Genomic DNA, 13702 nt, shown 5'->3' on the forward strand with positions numbered 1-13702 from the left:
TGACAGATTCGAAATTCAAATGTAATATTTTTTTATAATTAAGTGTAACAGTATTTATGGCCAGACTAAGTATGTAAAGGGCATTTTAAAGCGGCATTTGTATTGTGATTTTACTACTATTTGTCGCTTGATAAGAAAAAAATAAAATGAACTCCGATGATTGATCATAATAAATAATAGTTTAAAAAAAACTAAAAAACACGCTTTAAAAAAATCATATTTTTCAAATTGAAAAATGGAATAATTTTATCAAATAAGTGTATTGTCATCGGTCCTCAATAAATCTACAAAGTTTGAATGAAATCTGGCCGTTTAAAGTGGGTCAAAATCGCGCCCAAAGAAGTCGGTTACAAACAAACATACAAACAAACATACAAACAAACATACAGGTGAAGCTAATAAAAAGCGTGTAAAAAAATATATAATTAATACAACAGCTTTTTGTTTCCTAATGGGGACAAACCTCTTCTTTATTACAGATTTGATTTCTCTAATGATCTTAGTACAAATAATCGATTTGTCACAAAGTCGATCAACTAAGTTAAACAACAAAAGCATCGAAATACTTTGTTTTATGCTAAGCTATGCTAAGCTAGTAAATAAGATGCGCCCCACGGTATCACCCGCAAGTCCATATCCCGTAGGATTATCGGGAAAAAAATTGCCTATATGTTATTCCAGTTGTCCAGCTGCCTACGTACCAAATTTCATTGCAATCGGTTCAGTAGTTTTTGCGTGAAAGAGTAACAAACACACACACATCCTTACAAACTTTCGCATTTATAATATTAGTAGGATAGGATAGGATTTATTTTAGCGCCTAAGTCAGTCTAGCCTATAGACCTGCAGGGTCATCCTAAATTATACTATATTTTTATACAATTTCAGATGACTCCGACCTAATATCGTGTGACATCATACAGAAAGATGGCACTTGGCACCATCGATTCCTCGCCGTGGACAATATTCAGATAATTCTGGTGGAGCCGGACAAACAGAAGTTAGGTTGGGGAGTGGCGAAATTGGTCGGCAGTTTGCAGGATTTAGAGGTTAGTTGTATAAAAGGTAGGTATTATAAAATTTTAAATTTTCATTTTTTATTGCAAACTATTGACTACAAGTCTCCCTTTTTTTCAACAAAGCTAACTCGGAACACCACCAGTAACAAAATGTTACAAAAAAGTCACTTATAATTATTAGCTGTTAGCCGTTTTTATAGAAATAATATTAAATGAGTTAGTCTCCGGCCCGTTTCACTTTTTTTATTATATCACATTTTAGAAATAAAAATGTTGATTAAATTCTTATAAAATTTGTAGTTTTAGTATACATATTCGTCATAATGACGCGTTTATTGCATAAAAATCAACTTGGAGGTTTATTATTGTATATCGTCATATTAATTGCAATGTTTTTTTTTCTTTTATTCTCTTTGCTTATCTGTAAAATTTGTGTGCTTGAAATATTATTAATGTATTCTCTTTAACAAATTCTCAGATAACAGGCGACAAGGATGACCCCAGGTGTCTACACTTAACCATTCACAAACCACGTGTCGGAGCCACCGGAGTGTCGCCGCGGACTGTGCTACTGCGCGCTAAGTTTAAGTTCGACGACCATATACGGAGCATGGCGGCTAAGCAGAGGCTCACTAAGGTAACATTGCCTATACTGATATTCGATAATTTTTTAATGTTTTTTTTTTGTAGGTGTAAAAATAGGTAATTTTTCAATGTAAGTTTGGCTTTTTTTCTATGGTTGTTAAAAAAAAAAAATTTTTTCATAAACCACCATATGTAAAAACACAGACTTCGAAAGAAAAACATAGAACACATTTATATTTCGATGTCTTCCAGGGCCGTACAAAATCACGCCAAAAGAAGATGCAACAGATCGGTCGTCTTCTAGAAGTTTCTGGAATATCAGCGCCCACTATGGCGCCGCGACACCGCCCACTATTCGCTAGGCCCTCCTTGACAACTGTTCGAAGGCATTCGGGTGAGGATCTGAATATTTTTAACCACCTACTTCCTATACTACTAATATTATAAATGCGAAAGTTTGTGGGGATGTGTGTGTGTTTGTTACTGTTTCACGCAAAAACTACTGAACTGATTGCTACGTAGATAGCTGGACAACTGGAATAACATACAGGCAATTTTTTTTCCCGATATTCCTACGGGATACGGACTTACGCGGGTGAAACCGCTGGGCGCAGCTAGTATATTATAGAATCAAGTTCCTTTAATATATAACAAGGTAAAGCTTAAAGGATTACTAGAATGAAGGAAGGATTACCTTCTTTGATTAAAAGTTAAAATTTATCTATACGGAATTTATGCTTAATTTGTTTCGTAGTTTTTGTGTTAAAGAGAAATTAACGTTCATCCATCTACCATTCTCACATACTTTAGGGTTAGCAACATGTAGCAGTGATATAGTTGGATAGGTGAGACAACTCCCATGTCCCTGTTATTGTTTCGATGTATTTGTTTTCCTTTAAAAGTAGGTCAGTGATTAGCACAAAATATTCTAAGGCTTCGGATCAAACTTAGCTCAAGAGATAACTGCTTCAGCATCACACGTACACTAATATTGTAAATGTGAAGTTTGTTTGGATGTTTGTCCACCAATCACGCTGAAACTCCTTAACGGATTTTGATGAAATTTGGTATACAGACAGAGTATGAGCTGACTTAGGTGATAGGATACTTTTTATCCTGATTAAATGCTCCCTTGGTAAAAGCAGGAATCTTGATATCCGGGCGAAGCCGGGACGAACGTCTCGTAATATATGACTACAAGTAATGTCACAATTTATAAATGTTTCAGGTATAGAAGGTGACGATTCAGATAGAAGGTTGCGTCGTCCGAGCGGACACGTACTCAAGGACGGTATCGTTGTCTATCGGGAACGGACCACAACCAGCAGGGAGAGGTTTGTCTTTTGTATGTTAAGGGGATATATTAAAAATTTGTATATTTGTAATATTGTAATAACATACTTGTTCTAGAGTTATTAACATTAATTAAGAAAAACGAAGATTTTGGACTTCCATTAAAAGAAAACTTCTTTATTTCTTATTATACCTCAATAACTTCTTCTAATCCATTACCGTTTTTAATTTATGAAAATTATACCTATTTAAGATAATAATTAACTTTATATTATAATATGTAATATTGGAAATTAATAGCATTTAACGTTGGCATGAAAGATATATTTCAAGATTTAAAACAAAAATAATTTGGTTATGTTTGTCTACACTAATGTTATAAAGAGTAAGAATTTGTATTTTTGTTTGTTTGTTTGTTAGTTTGTGTGTAAGGGATAAACTCAAAAACTTCTGAACCGATTTTAAAAATTTATTTATTTATTTATTCTTTATTGCACACTTTCACACTTTCAAAATATAAAAAAGAAATAAAATTTAACAAAAACTAGTATGCAAATGGCGGCCTTATGGCTAAAAGCCATCTCTACCAGGCAACCGTTGGGTAAAGGACAATATATTTTTAGCAAAACGCACATAGGCAAAATTCTTTCACCATTAGAAAGCTGCAACTAAGCTGAGTGACATAGGCTATATATGTACCACGGGCGAAGCCGGGGCGAACTGCTAGTTGCAAACTAAACCTCGGGGTCAAGCTGTTTTGTAAAATATAAATAATCGTGTGAACAATCAACATAACTAGTTATTGATAACTAATATTATAAAGCTGAAGGGTTTGGCTAAACGCGCTATTCTCAGAAACAACTGATGCGATTTGAAAAATTCATTCAGTGTTAGATAGCTCATTTATTGAGGAAGGCTATAGGCTATATATCATCACGCTAAGACTAATAGTGGCGGAAAGTTTCAAAATCGGATGATAATTTTCCTATTGAATAGCGCTGCGTGTTAACGTCATCCCAAAGTAACTATATCACGCGGACGAAGTCGCGGGCGGAAACTAGTGTAAACATATAAAATTGGTATCCGCGCATGCGCGACGTGAAGGCTATATAGACGCTAAGACCAATAGCAGCGGAGTACCAATGAAAAACCGTTTCAAAATCGGGGAATTATTGTTCCCATCGAGAGCTTCCGCCGAGAGTTATCCCACTCGGCGGAAGCTAGTGTGAATGTATGCTTGTGTAAACATTAGATAGTGTAAACATTAGCTAGTGTAAATATAAACTAGTGTGAATATAAGCTAGTGTAAACATTAACTAGTGTAAATATAAGCTACTGTAAATATAAGCTAGTGTAAATATAAGTTAGTGTGAATATAAAAGTGGTGTCCGCCCGCAGCAGCGTGTCGCGCGGCAGCAGCGGGCGCGCCGCGTCGCGGGACGGCTCGCCGCGCGCGCGCGACGAGGAGATACCGCTCGAGAACATACAGCGCGCCGCCGCGCACGTGCCGCAGGTTTTATATGTCATTTGTTATTATAGATTATAACATAACAGTAACATTTATTTCTAAGAACTAGGCACGACACGATATATAAGAGGGAGAAAATTAAAACACACCAAATGGATATTAATTGTAACACAACATGGAAAATGGGAGAAAAAAAAAATTGAACCCAATGCATATACTTATATAGCTTAAAAAACACTTCACCTCATTTTAATATATAAACGTTTCTTCAACTCTTGTAAGGAGTATACGTCAGAAATATTAGTATTAATCAGGATAATAAGATAAAGTCATGAAATTGTTATACTGATCCTTGTTAATGTTTTATAAAATAAAAATACGAACATGCAGTGCTTTTGTACTTGCTATGTGCCATATTTGCGATAATTATGTTTTTAACACATCAGATTTATTTTAATTTCCAGAATCTTCCAAGCACATCCCAAACCCCAAGAGTGTCTCGCACTTCATCAGAAGAAACCTCTTTCATATCCGGGGAGACGAGACCCAAAAGAAAAGGTATCATAGAGACCATTTGATATTAGCTTTACCCTCGAAATTAAATTAATATGGAAGAGATATTGTTTTTATCAAATATTTTTGAGAAAGTCTCAAAAAAAAAACATATTGTGGAAATTCTTGTTGTTATCATGGCAAGTCGGAAAACAAAATTCGAGGCTTTTGAAATATTGCGTAGATTGATCATTGCGTAAATTAATGTTTTAATAATTATACTGGCTGCTATGTAGGATTGGAGATATCGAATAAATATCATGTATATCAATAAATCATCATGGAAATGTCTTGGAAAAATCATGGAAATAATTGTTAATATAAAGAACGGTTTAACTACATAACTCATAGAAAATGTTTCCAAAGGTGTAAAAGCGTTAACGCAAGACCATTTTATTAAGTTATGACGTCATAGACATCCATGACTCGCTTGTTTCTAAAACGAACGAAGCCTAATCTGAATGTCATATCTACATTCAGACTATATAAAGTAAGGACAGTTACAGTCCATTTGCAAGCGTATCGTGTTGCATTGAGTTATATATATTTTTAATACACATAATATTAAGTAGTTAAATTAAAGATGTAATTATAATACAGTTCATTAAATATCTATTAACCATTTCCCATAACCATATTATAATGTAATGTAATTATACTTTCCTGTTTATAACACGTTCACCTCCTTGTCTTCCGTCATACCAATTAGTTAGTAAAATAATAACGTATAAGCAACTAATAACAAATTTTATCACCTGCTATCTCGCTCGTTCATGAGCGTTAAGAGACTTGCTATCCCACTCACAATTATGGATGTCAATATTATGAGTATTACATTACGTGCAGCCAATGAAGTATCAGTTCAATTTGCCATCTGCGATCTCACTCGCGCATGTGCATTAAGAGGCATTGTATCTCCCTCACTCGAGATTGTGTTCTAAATTTTGATGGGTTCTTTTATTATTCTAATATGTATATTAACACAAGTTTGTAGACAGCTCTTACTTGAAATGTTCTATAATACACTGTTGTTCTATAAATTATGGTTCTTAATTGCAATAATTTTAATAAGTTGTATATCAAATTGCAACCAGATATCCAGATAAGTCGGATATTACCGTAATTATACTTTTTGATAGTTTTTAAAACCTTACTCATATCCTCTAAGTATCATTGCTTTTTTATTTTTTGTAATTTTATCATAGAAAAGTCTTATTTAAATCTCTAAAAATAATAAAATCATCCATATCAGCAAAAGTAAGTATCGAAATGTTGCTAGTTATAATTGATAAAGGGAAATTTTATTTGCCTAAAATTGTATTTGGATTTAAAAACATAACCATTTCCATAATGCAATTAGTACAATATCCTTGTATTTTTAGTATAAAAAATTATTTTAAATTCACAAGGTAATGTGATTTAAGTAGAAAAAAAGTTTTTTTTTATTAGAATTACATCAAAAAATATTATTGCTTTCAAATTATTTAAATATTTAAGTTTGTCGGCGGAGTTGGCCGTTAGGTTGTGGTGCTACATTTTTAGAATTATTTTCATTTTTATTTTTTAATATAAAATATATGGGTATTTATAAAGTTATGGATTGCTTTGAAATTAATATGTTATATGTAATAGGCAATGTATGTATTTTGTTTGTGTTTTTTTAAATTTGTGATTTGAAGCTAATTTTAAGTTCCTGGGATTTCGTATGTAGTTACCGTTATAATATATTTTTGTTATGCTGGGTCTAAATTTTGTACGTGTTTTTTTCTTCTTTTTCATTTACTTAACCGTTCATTGTGTATCTTTGCTTTTTTTCTTTCTCTCTTATTACTTCTTTAGGTATCGCAACGATTTTTTAAGCTCTTATTTATATTTTAAATGTTTGAATTACGTAACCTCAATAACTTCGATGTAATATTTGAGAATTCCGAGATACGTAAAATATGTGAAGCAACAAATGTATTATTGTGGCAATCATCAAGTATTATAATGGCTTATTAGGTTTCTATTTAATCCGATTCAACTAGGTAGGTGACTCAGTGGATGATTTTGTAGAAAACAGTATGAATGAACAAACAAAAGTTATTGAAAAATTGCGTTTCATTAAATAACCAACAATTGTTAAAATCCATATATTATCAGTTGCAGTGGAGATTTATTTAAAACAACAGATTTCCCTTTTATTATGATACATATTTATATTATAAAATTTTTACGTTAGCACCGGTTTGTTTCGCCGTAACAGAAGGGTTGTTTTTAGTGTTTTGTTTTATATTTTAATATTTTGTTTTTAGAAAGAATATATACTGATCTCATTGGATATATTAATAAATTTTGCACTCAAATATATCTTACATTTATTGTATTCTTTGTAAATAAGCGCGTGATATTAAAATATAAAATGTCTACAAACGTACCTTGTCTTTCAATCTTTTAGACACATAAATATTAGAAGAAAATTTCATATACTTCTCCGTAGTTAAGGAATTTCTTGGTCCATTAATATAGTACTTAGATTATATCCTTCAAGTTTGATGTAAAGTTTTCATCATTGGTGTATTTTTATATAAATAATTTAACTTGAATGTGTCAAAATGCAACGGTTTTTGGTGGATTTCGTATGGTATTGTCATGTTGTGATTTATTTGCAAGTTAAGTGTTAACATTTGCAATAATGTAAATAATGTCTACTTGGTATTAGTTGGAAAATATATGACATGTTATAATAATTTGTTGTTTTATTAGAGAACTAACGGTCCGTCCCTTTCGCCGGTGGTACATACTATAACGCTTAGAGAGGTACATATGAAACGATGAAAGAATTTTGGAAATCGGGTAGTTCTCGAGATATGCTCGTTTTGATAATGTCAAAGTCAGCAAAGGCAGCTCCTTAGGTCGTCTGATGGTAAGTGCCCATGAACATTTGCAGAGACGTAAGGCTATTTGCAGGCCTTAGGCCACTGAAAATGTATTGCTGACTTTAAAAGGTATGTGATAAAGAAAGGTTTGATGATGGGAATGAAGGAAAATGCTTGTAACAAAAAAACAAATTTTTATAATTTAAAATATCGCTTGATACAAAGGGATGATAAATAAAACATGATAATTTTTCTTCTAATTTATTGATTAATCATCTGCTCTATACACATGATATGCACCAATGCTTATAAATTATACAAACAATAAGGGGTAATTACAAACAAACATACTCTGTCGTATAAAACTGGTAACCTTGAGCTTTGCCGAACATTTAACTAAATAATGTAAACATTCAATACCATTTCAATAAACTTCACATATTCAACATTAAATCACAGTTAAATCTACACGATTTCATTGCACCGTCAGTACTTACTGCGTTCGCAGTTCATTGAAATCTGAAGGACAGAAATACGAAATATAATAAAAGTATTCAGAATGAAAGAAGAATAAAGGTGTGCGTACATCGGGACGAGTCGCGCGGCGACTTTAAGGTGTATTAGAATAGATTGTGTGAGTTACCAGTCGTGTCAATAGCGCACCGTGTTTTTGTTAGTTATGTAATATACTAACAAACTTATATAAATTGTTTCACACATACACAAATTAAGCAAAACTTGTATTCGATGTATGTCGACTTGATACCTTATATACATGTGTCGTCTTTTTTAATGTACATCATGGTGAATACCAAGATCTTAGAAAAAAAATCAAAGTGCTATAGGCATTCATTCCAGTCGTTGATAATGAAGTCATATCTACTGACACGAGTATCATCACCATCAGTTCATATTTGTTACAACTGCAGAGACATAAGCCTCCTATGATAGACTCACATAAGAGTGCAAAAGTTTAAATTTATTCTTTATGTCATAACGGGTAACTGAGCGTGGTTCGTCTGATCGTAATCAATCATCAACGCCCATGTACAGTTGAGCTCTTGCAAATGCGTTGCATGTTTTTAAAGGATAAAGTGTAGTTTGACGGAGGAGGAAGGGTAAAGAAAAGAAACAGGTCTCATCTCCAACTAAACTAAAAAGATAGATGTGTTACCGCTCGGCTCGCCCCAATGTACGCGCACCAGTACAAAGCATAGAGCATCGACATAATATAGATTAGTCACATTCTTACATTGAGATTCGATATATTACATTTTGATTGCAAAGTTGCTTAATATAGTCACACATAAACTAGCAGTTTTAAAATATGATAGTCGTATTGCCGAAGGATCGTTTTATATATCCGTTACGGATTGCAAACTCTTAAAATATAATATAGTTTACTTAGAACTATTGGAAATTGCGGCTTCTTCACAATTTAGATATAAATAAAATAATATAAAGGGAGATGACATTTGATAGTTGTGAATTATTATTACGTTTCCGTAAACGAAGAGTTGGCAACCCTAACATTATACGATAATTAATTTTTATTAAGTTTGATTTAGATATTAAATTAATTAACAGTACTTAAGGTTGAGTACTAAAATAGACAGACTGAAATATACCTAATCTTAAACAAATCACTTATTATATTGAACATCTTTATTTTGGTCTGCGCAACTTATATGTACTAGGATGTTACAGCCTCACTAAGCCGTATTTTACAGGTATTATATAAACATACATTATTATTACTATTTTCATTATTGCTATTGCCTTCGAACGATAAAGCTCTGTACATAAAATAAATATAACTTAGATATGACAGCAAGCTCGAGTTTAAATGCTACTTACTGTACTTCTTCATGTATTATTAAATATTCAATTCTATTCTTGCGTGTATTAGGCCGAAGTATTTATACACGTGGATTAATAAGAAGCTAAGCACATCCTAGTAATGGCAGAATTATCTAACTAAGCATTTGGAAGCACATGCTTGTTTTGCTATAACCTGAAGTACTAAGAAAATTAATATACCTACTCAAGAAATTCATGTGTTCAGTACAAAAACGTCTTGTGGTTCGTGATGACCCTTGTGACATGAATGCCTGATACTTAAATGTAAGCGTTATTTACCGTTAATGTTTCCTGATTAAATTCTATTTATCTCTGTCGATGGGAGGGTACAGTCACGATGATTTGTGTACTAAGTTTGATGCATTCGAGTTAGGTGAGTTATAGTGTATATATATTCGCCGTAATGTACACTTGAAACTGTTTGCTTTGTTAAATTTGGTATGTATAATGATGACATTATGCAGTGATACAGTACCTCAGGTTTTAGAATATAACTCTTTTTATTAAATAAATAATATTATGTATTTCTACTGCATTCTAGTAAAAGGAACTTGTGGATATAACCGTAATGAGAGGCGATCGATTGTTATTCGGTATATAATTATTAATTTATGTTTGCCATTTTTTATCATAACGTTATTTCATTATAAATGTCGCATAATCTATCTTATCACAAAAATAAGGTGCTGATTAAAAAATTACAAAGGTACACTGCATCGTAACGCTGATAAAAATGTGGATAGGTAAATATTTTCTTTGTTAAATGTCGAATATCATTTACAAATAAGAAGACTGTATAATCTGTGAGAAAACTGTGTATTCGAAACGTTAACAACTAGAGCCGGAAAGTGCAATATACTCTCAGAAATATTTAATCTGTTAAAATATAAAAGGTATAAGTATAGAATAATTTCGAATGAAGTATGAAAGATAAGCTCCGATTTTATTCCGGCTCTGTACGATATAGAAAATTTTGCTGGTAGACAAATATATTTAAATCACCCTGTCACCAGAATATGTGCGCTTAAATATTAAAAACAATATATAAATAGGATAGAACTTTGTGAAAATAAATATGGGAAGTATGAGATGAGGTGGTTATATACACAACGCTGTTACAAGCCACCTGTAAATCTAAATAAAGCTCATGTTTTTCCTTAACGTCTATGTAGGTGGCTACATTCCTCAATGTTAACGAAATAGTTTCATTTGTTATCTCTAAAATATAAATGTCCATGCATTTTCATGTTAAAACTTCTGATGGCGTAAGTATAATAATAATAAATATACAATTATCAAAGAGAGGTGAAAATTCTTTAGCTTCGAATACGTTTTTTATTAATCAGGCAAATTAATTATTGTTGTTTTCAAACCTTCATAACAAATTAAACGTCCAGAAATGATTATCAGCGCAATCAATATTAATTTCCTTCAATCTTTGGATAATATGAACTTTGTTTAACATTATGCGTATTAAGTGTTTTCAAAGAAGCGTAATTTCAAATACTATGCGAAAAATAATTTAAGTAATTGACAATTCTTAGATTTAAATAATACAAAATAACTATACATTTCTCATCTGATTACAAATTTATAATTGACAAAACTAATCAAAAAATTTTCATTTTATAATACGATTTTATTTCGCCTCTACAACTCCGAAGCCAGAGTTCATAAAAGTACGTTCTAGTTAAAACCTGCAGATATACAATTGATTCACTACGAAAGGTGCAAATATTTCTAAAATATATTATATAGTATATTTATAAACAGTACTTCACTATATGTGCCATATACAATGCACGAGTAACACATAATTTATTTATTTATCGTATTCCCTTACACATAAAAACGTAACTGTCAAACAGTATCACTATACATCGAATTTCATGTATTTGCTAACTATATAATAATATAAATATTATTTTGGTGTTATTACGTAGTTCAAGCGCCAAGGTTTGTTTTTGTAGTGTCGAGAATAGATATATTAGAAACCTTAACATAAGTTCGAAGCATTGTTTTTATTATAATAATCAGTTATTTTACTGTTAAACGAGTTACTGAAAGTGATATCAACGTTGTAAATTTATTAATTTGTATGTATTTTAAAATGTAATTAGACGTAGATAAAAATATTATTAAAACTTAAGGCGTTGATATTTTCTCGGCGGTTGAACTACTTGGATTCGATTGGATAATTATATAATTAAAATAAAATCAACGCACATACGCCATAACACTTTATACATCAGTTAACAATCATTATTGTCAGTTATAAATCTATTTTTATGAATTTTATATTTAAATATAAATTCGCATCTAGTAATAGGCAGTTTTAAAATAATTATGTTTATATTATACATTCAATATCTATTTAGTTACATATAACAATAAGATGCATTTTCTTGAGTGTCATATAGTTTGGTAGATACGCTTTAGTGGATAATTTCAATGAAATTGCATCTTATCTGTCAATGTTTCGACTAGTATGCTTAAAGATGGATGGAACTAGCACATTCAGTAAAATCACTACGGAGTTTAAACGCTTATGACACGAACCCTACCGTAAAATAACAAAATCTACCATAGTTGTTCATACACTCGTTGCACAACGTAAATAAATATATCGATGAACGTGACACCTATCGATACAAAATGTGCAAATGTTCACTTCACGTTATCACATAATTACGTAAAAACGTTTGTTATAACGGTTTGTAGAAATGTACAAGTGACGGAATATCGAATCTGGTAACACTATGCCAAAATGTCTGCCGTTATTAAATATTTGTAATGATTTCTTTTTTGCAGCATTTGGCCTTTGGTTATAGTTTAGCGTGAAGCTATGTCATTGGAAGAGATGAGCTGTGGTCTTGTGAGAATTTAACAAAACGGTTCTAATGGTTTGATATATAGATACAAAAAGGCCAGGTGAGACGCGCAAACGTAGAACTATTAGAACAACTAGCTTCTTCCCGCGACATCGTTCGCGGGGAATACATGTACTTAGTTACTTTGGGCTTATGCTAGCTCGCAGCGCACGCAGCGGAAACTCTCAATAGGAAAAAAAGAACCGATTTCGAAACATTCTTCATTATTGCTCCGCTGCTATTGGTCTTAGCGTGATGATGACCTATAGAATTTCTCAGTAAATAGGCTATATAACACTGAAAGAAATTTTCTAATCGGACCAATAGTTCCTGAGATTAGCGTGTTCAACCAAAAAGCAAACTCTTCAGCTTTATAATTTTAAATATAGATACAGGGCGAGGTGAATCGAGCGCATACATTTTGGCACAGCGTTACAATATCACCGTACAGTTTATTGCTTGGTTACGAGCGCAGCTGCGAAGGGCTGAGCACGATCTCGCCGTCGGGGCCCGCGAACGACACGTTGCGCGGCGGCGGCCGCTTGCCCGCACTGCTCAGTGCGGACACGGAGGGGCGAGGCGGGTTGGCCTGGAACATTGGCCATGAACGTTTATTTATTTCAGTTTAGTAATATAATATATAGTTTATTTATTTGTAACATTTAATGCGGGTTACTTATAAAAATCTAGTTTATTTGTATCCAGACGGTAACATATCATCTTCATGGATAACGAGCGATACCTACTGCATGTAGGGAATGTTTACCGTCTTGTATGACTTGAAGGTTTCCACCAATTGGGATCATTATAAAATGTCGCGTATTTAAAGCTTCTACGCGAAGATAATCCGGCATGACTTTAAAAAACAAATTACATAATTATACGAATTTATGTTTGAAAACTTATTCCCTCCAAGACTTTAGGAATCCTTAGCATTAGCATATTTGTATCAGCTCCGTTATGTAATGCGTTAGTCATCAAAATAATAGATTATCTAATATCTACAACTTTATAATCTCTTATCTTATATACTAAAAAAACATCGAATTCTAGAAAAATTATGTTCCAGCATTCTTTCAGGAATCTTAACAAATATATTATCATACTCACAAAGGCTGTTTACTACAAGTCTGATTTTCCACCTTTATCTTGAGGACAATAGCGATCCTGGACTTTTTAGGTACCTTATAAATATAT

The 13702-nt window shown here is 32.3% G+C and overlaps 2 protein-coding genes across 8 annotated transcripts in view; one reads left to right on the forward strand and one right to left on the reverse strand.

The window, feature by feature from the left end:
- Positions 1-6115, forward strand: part of LOC119832363 (protein CLEC16A homolog) — a 14528-nt gene extending 8413 nt beyond the window's left edge. For 2 of the 3 annotated variants that reach the window (XM_038356032.1, XM_038356033.1), the window contains 6 exons: positions 889-1049; positions 1498-1656; positions 1857-1998; positions 2833-2938; positions 4296-4410; positions 4830-6115. In XM_038356032.1, the coding sequence (XP_038211960.1) occupies positions 889-1049; positions 1498-1656; positions 1857-1998; positions 2833-2938; positions 4296-4410; positions 4830-4943 (797 nt within the window). In that variant the 3' untranslated portion in view covers positions 4944-6115. The remainder of the gene's footprint in view (positions 1-888; positions 1050-1497; positions 1657-1856; positions 1999-2832; positions 2939-4295; positions 4411-4829) is intronic. The other variant, XM_038356034.1, reaches the window with a different exon arrangement.
- Positions 6116-8045: 1930 nt separating this feature from the next.
- Positions 8046-13702, reverse strand: part of LOC119832667 — an 86126-nt gene continuing 80469 nt past the window's right edge. For all 5 annotated transcript variants that reach the window (XM_038356375.1, XM_038356372.1, XM_038356374.1 and 2 more), the window contains one exon: positions 8046-13094. In XM_038356375.1, the coding sequence (XP_038212303.1) occupies positions 12969-13094 (126 nt within the window). In that variant the 3' untranslated portion in view covers positions 8046-12968. The remainder of the gene's footprint in view (positions 13095-13702) is intronic.

Source organism: Zerene cesonia, chromosome 15 (assembly GCF_012273895.1).
Source record: "Zerene cesonia ecotype Mississippi chromosome 15, Zerene_cesonia_1.1, whole genome shotgun sequence".
NCBI lineage: Eukaryota > Metazoa > Arthropoda > Insecta > Lepidoptera > Pieridae > Zerene > Zerene cesonia.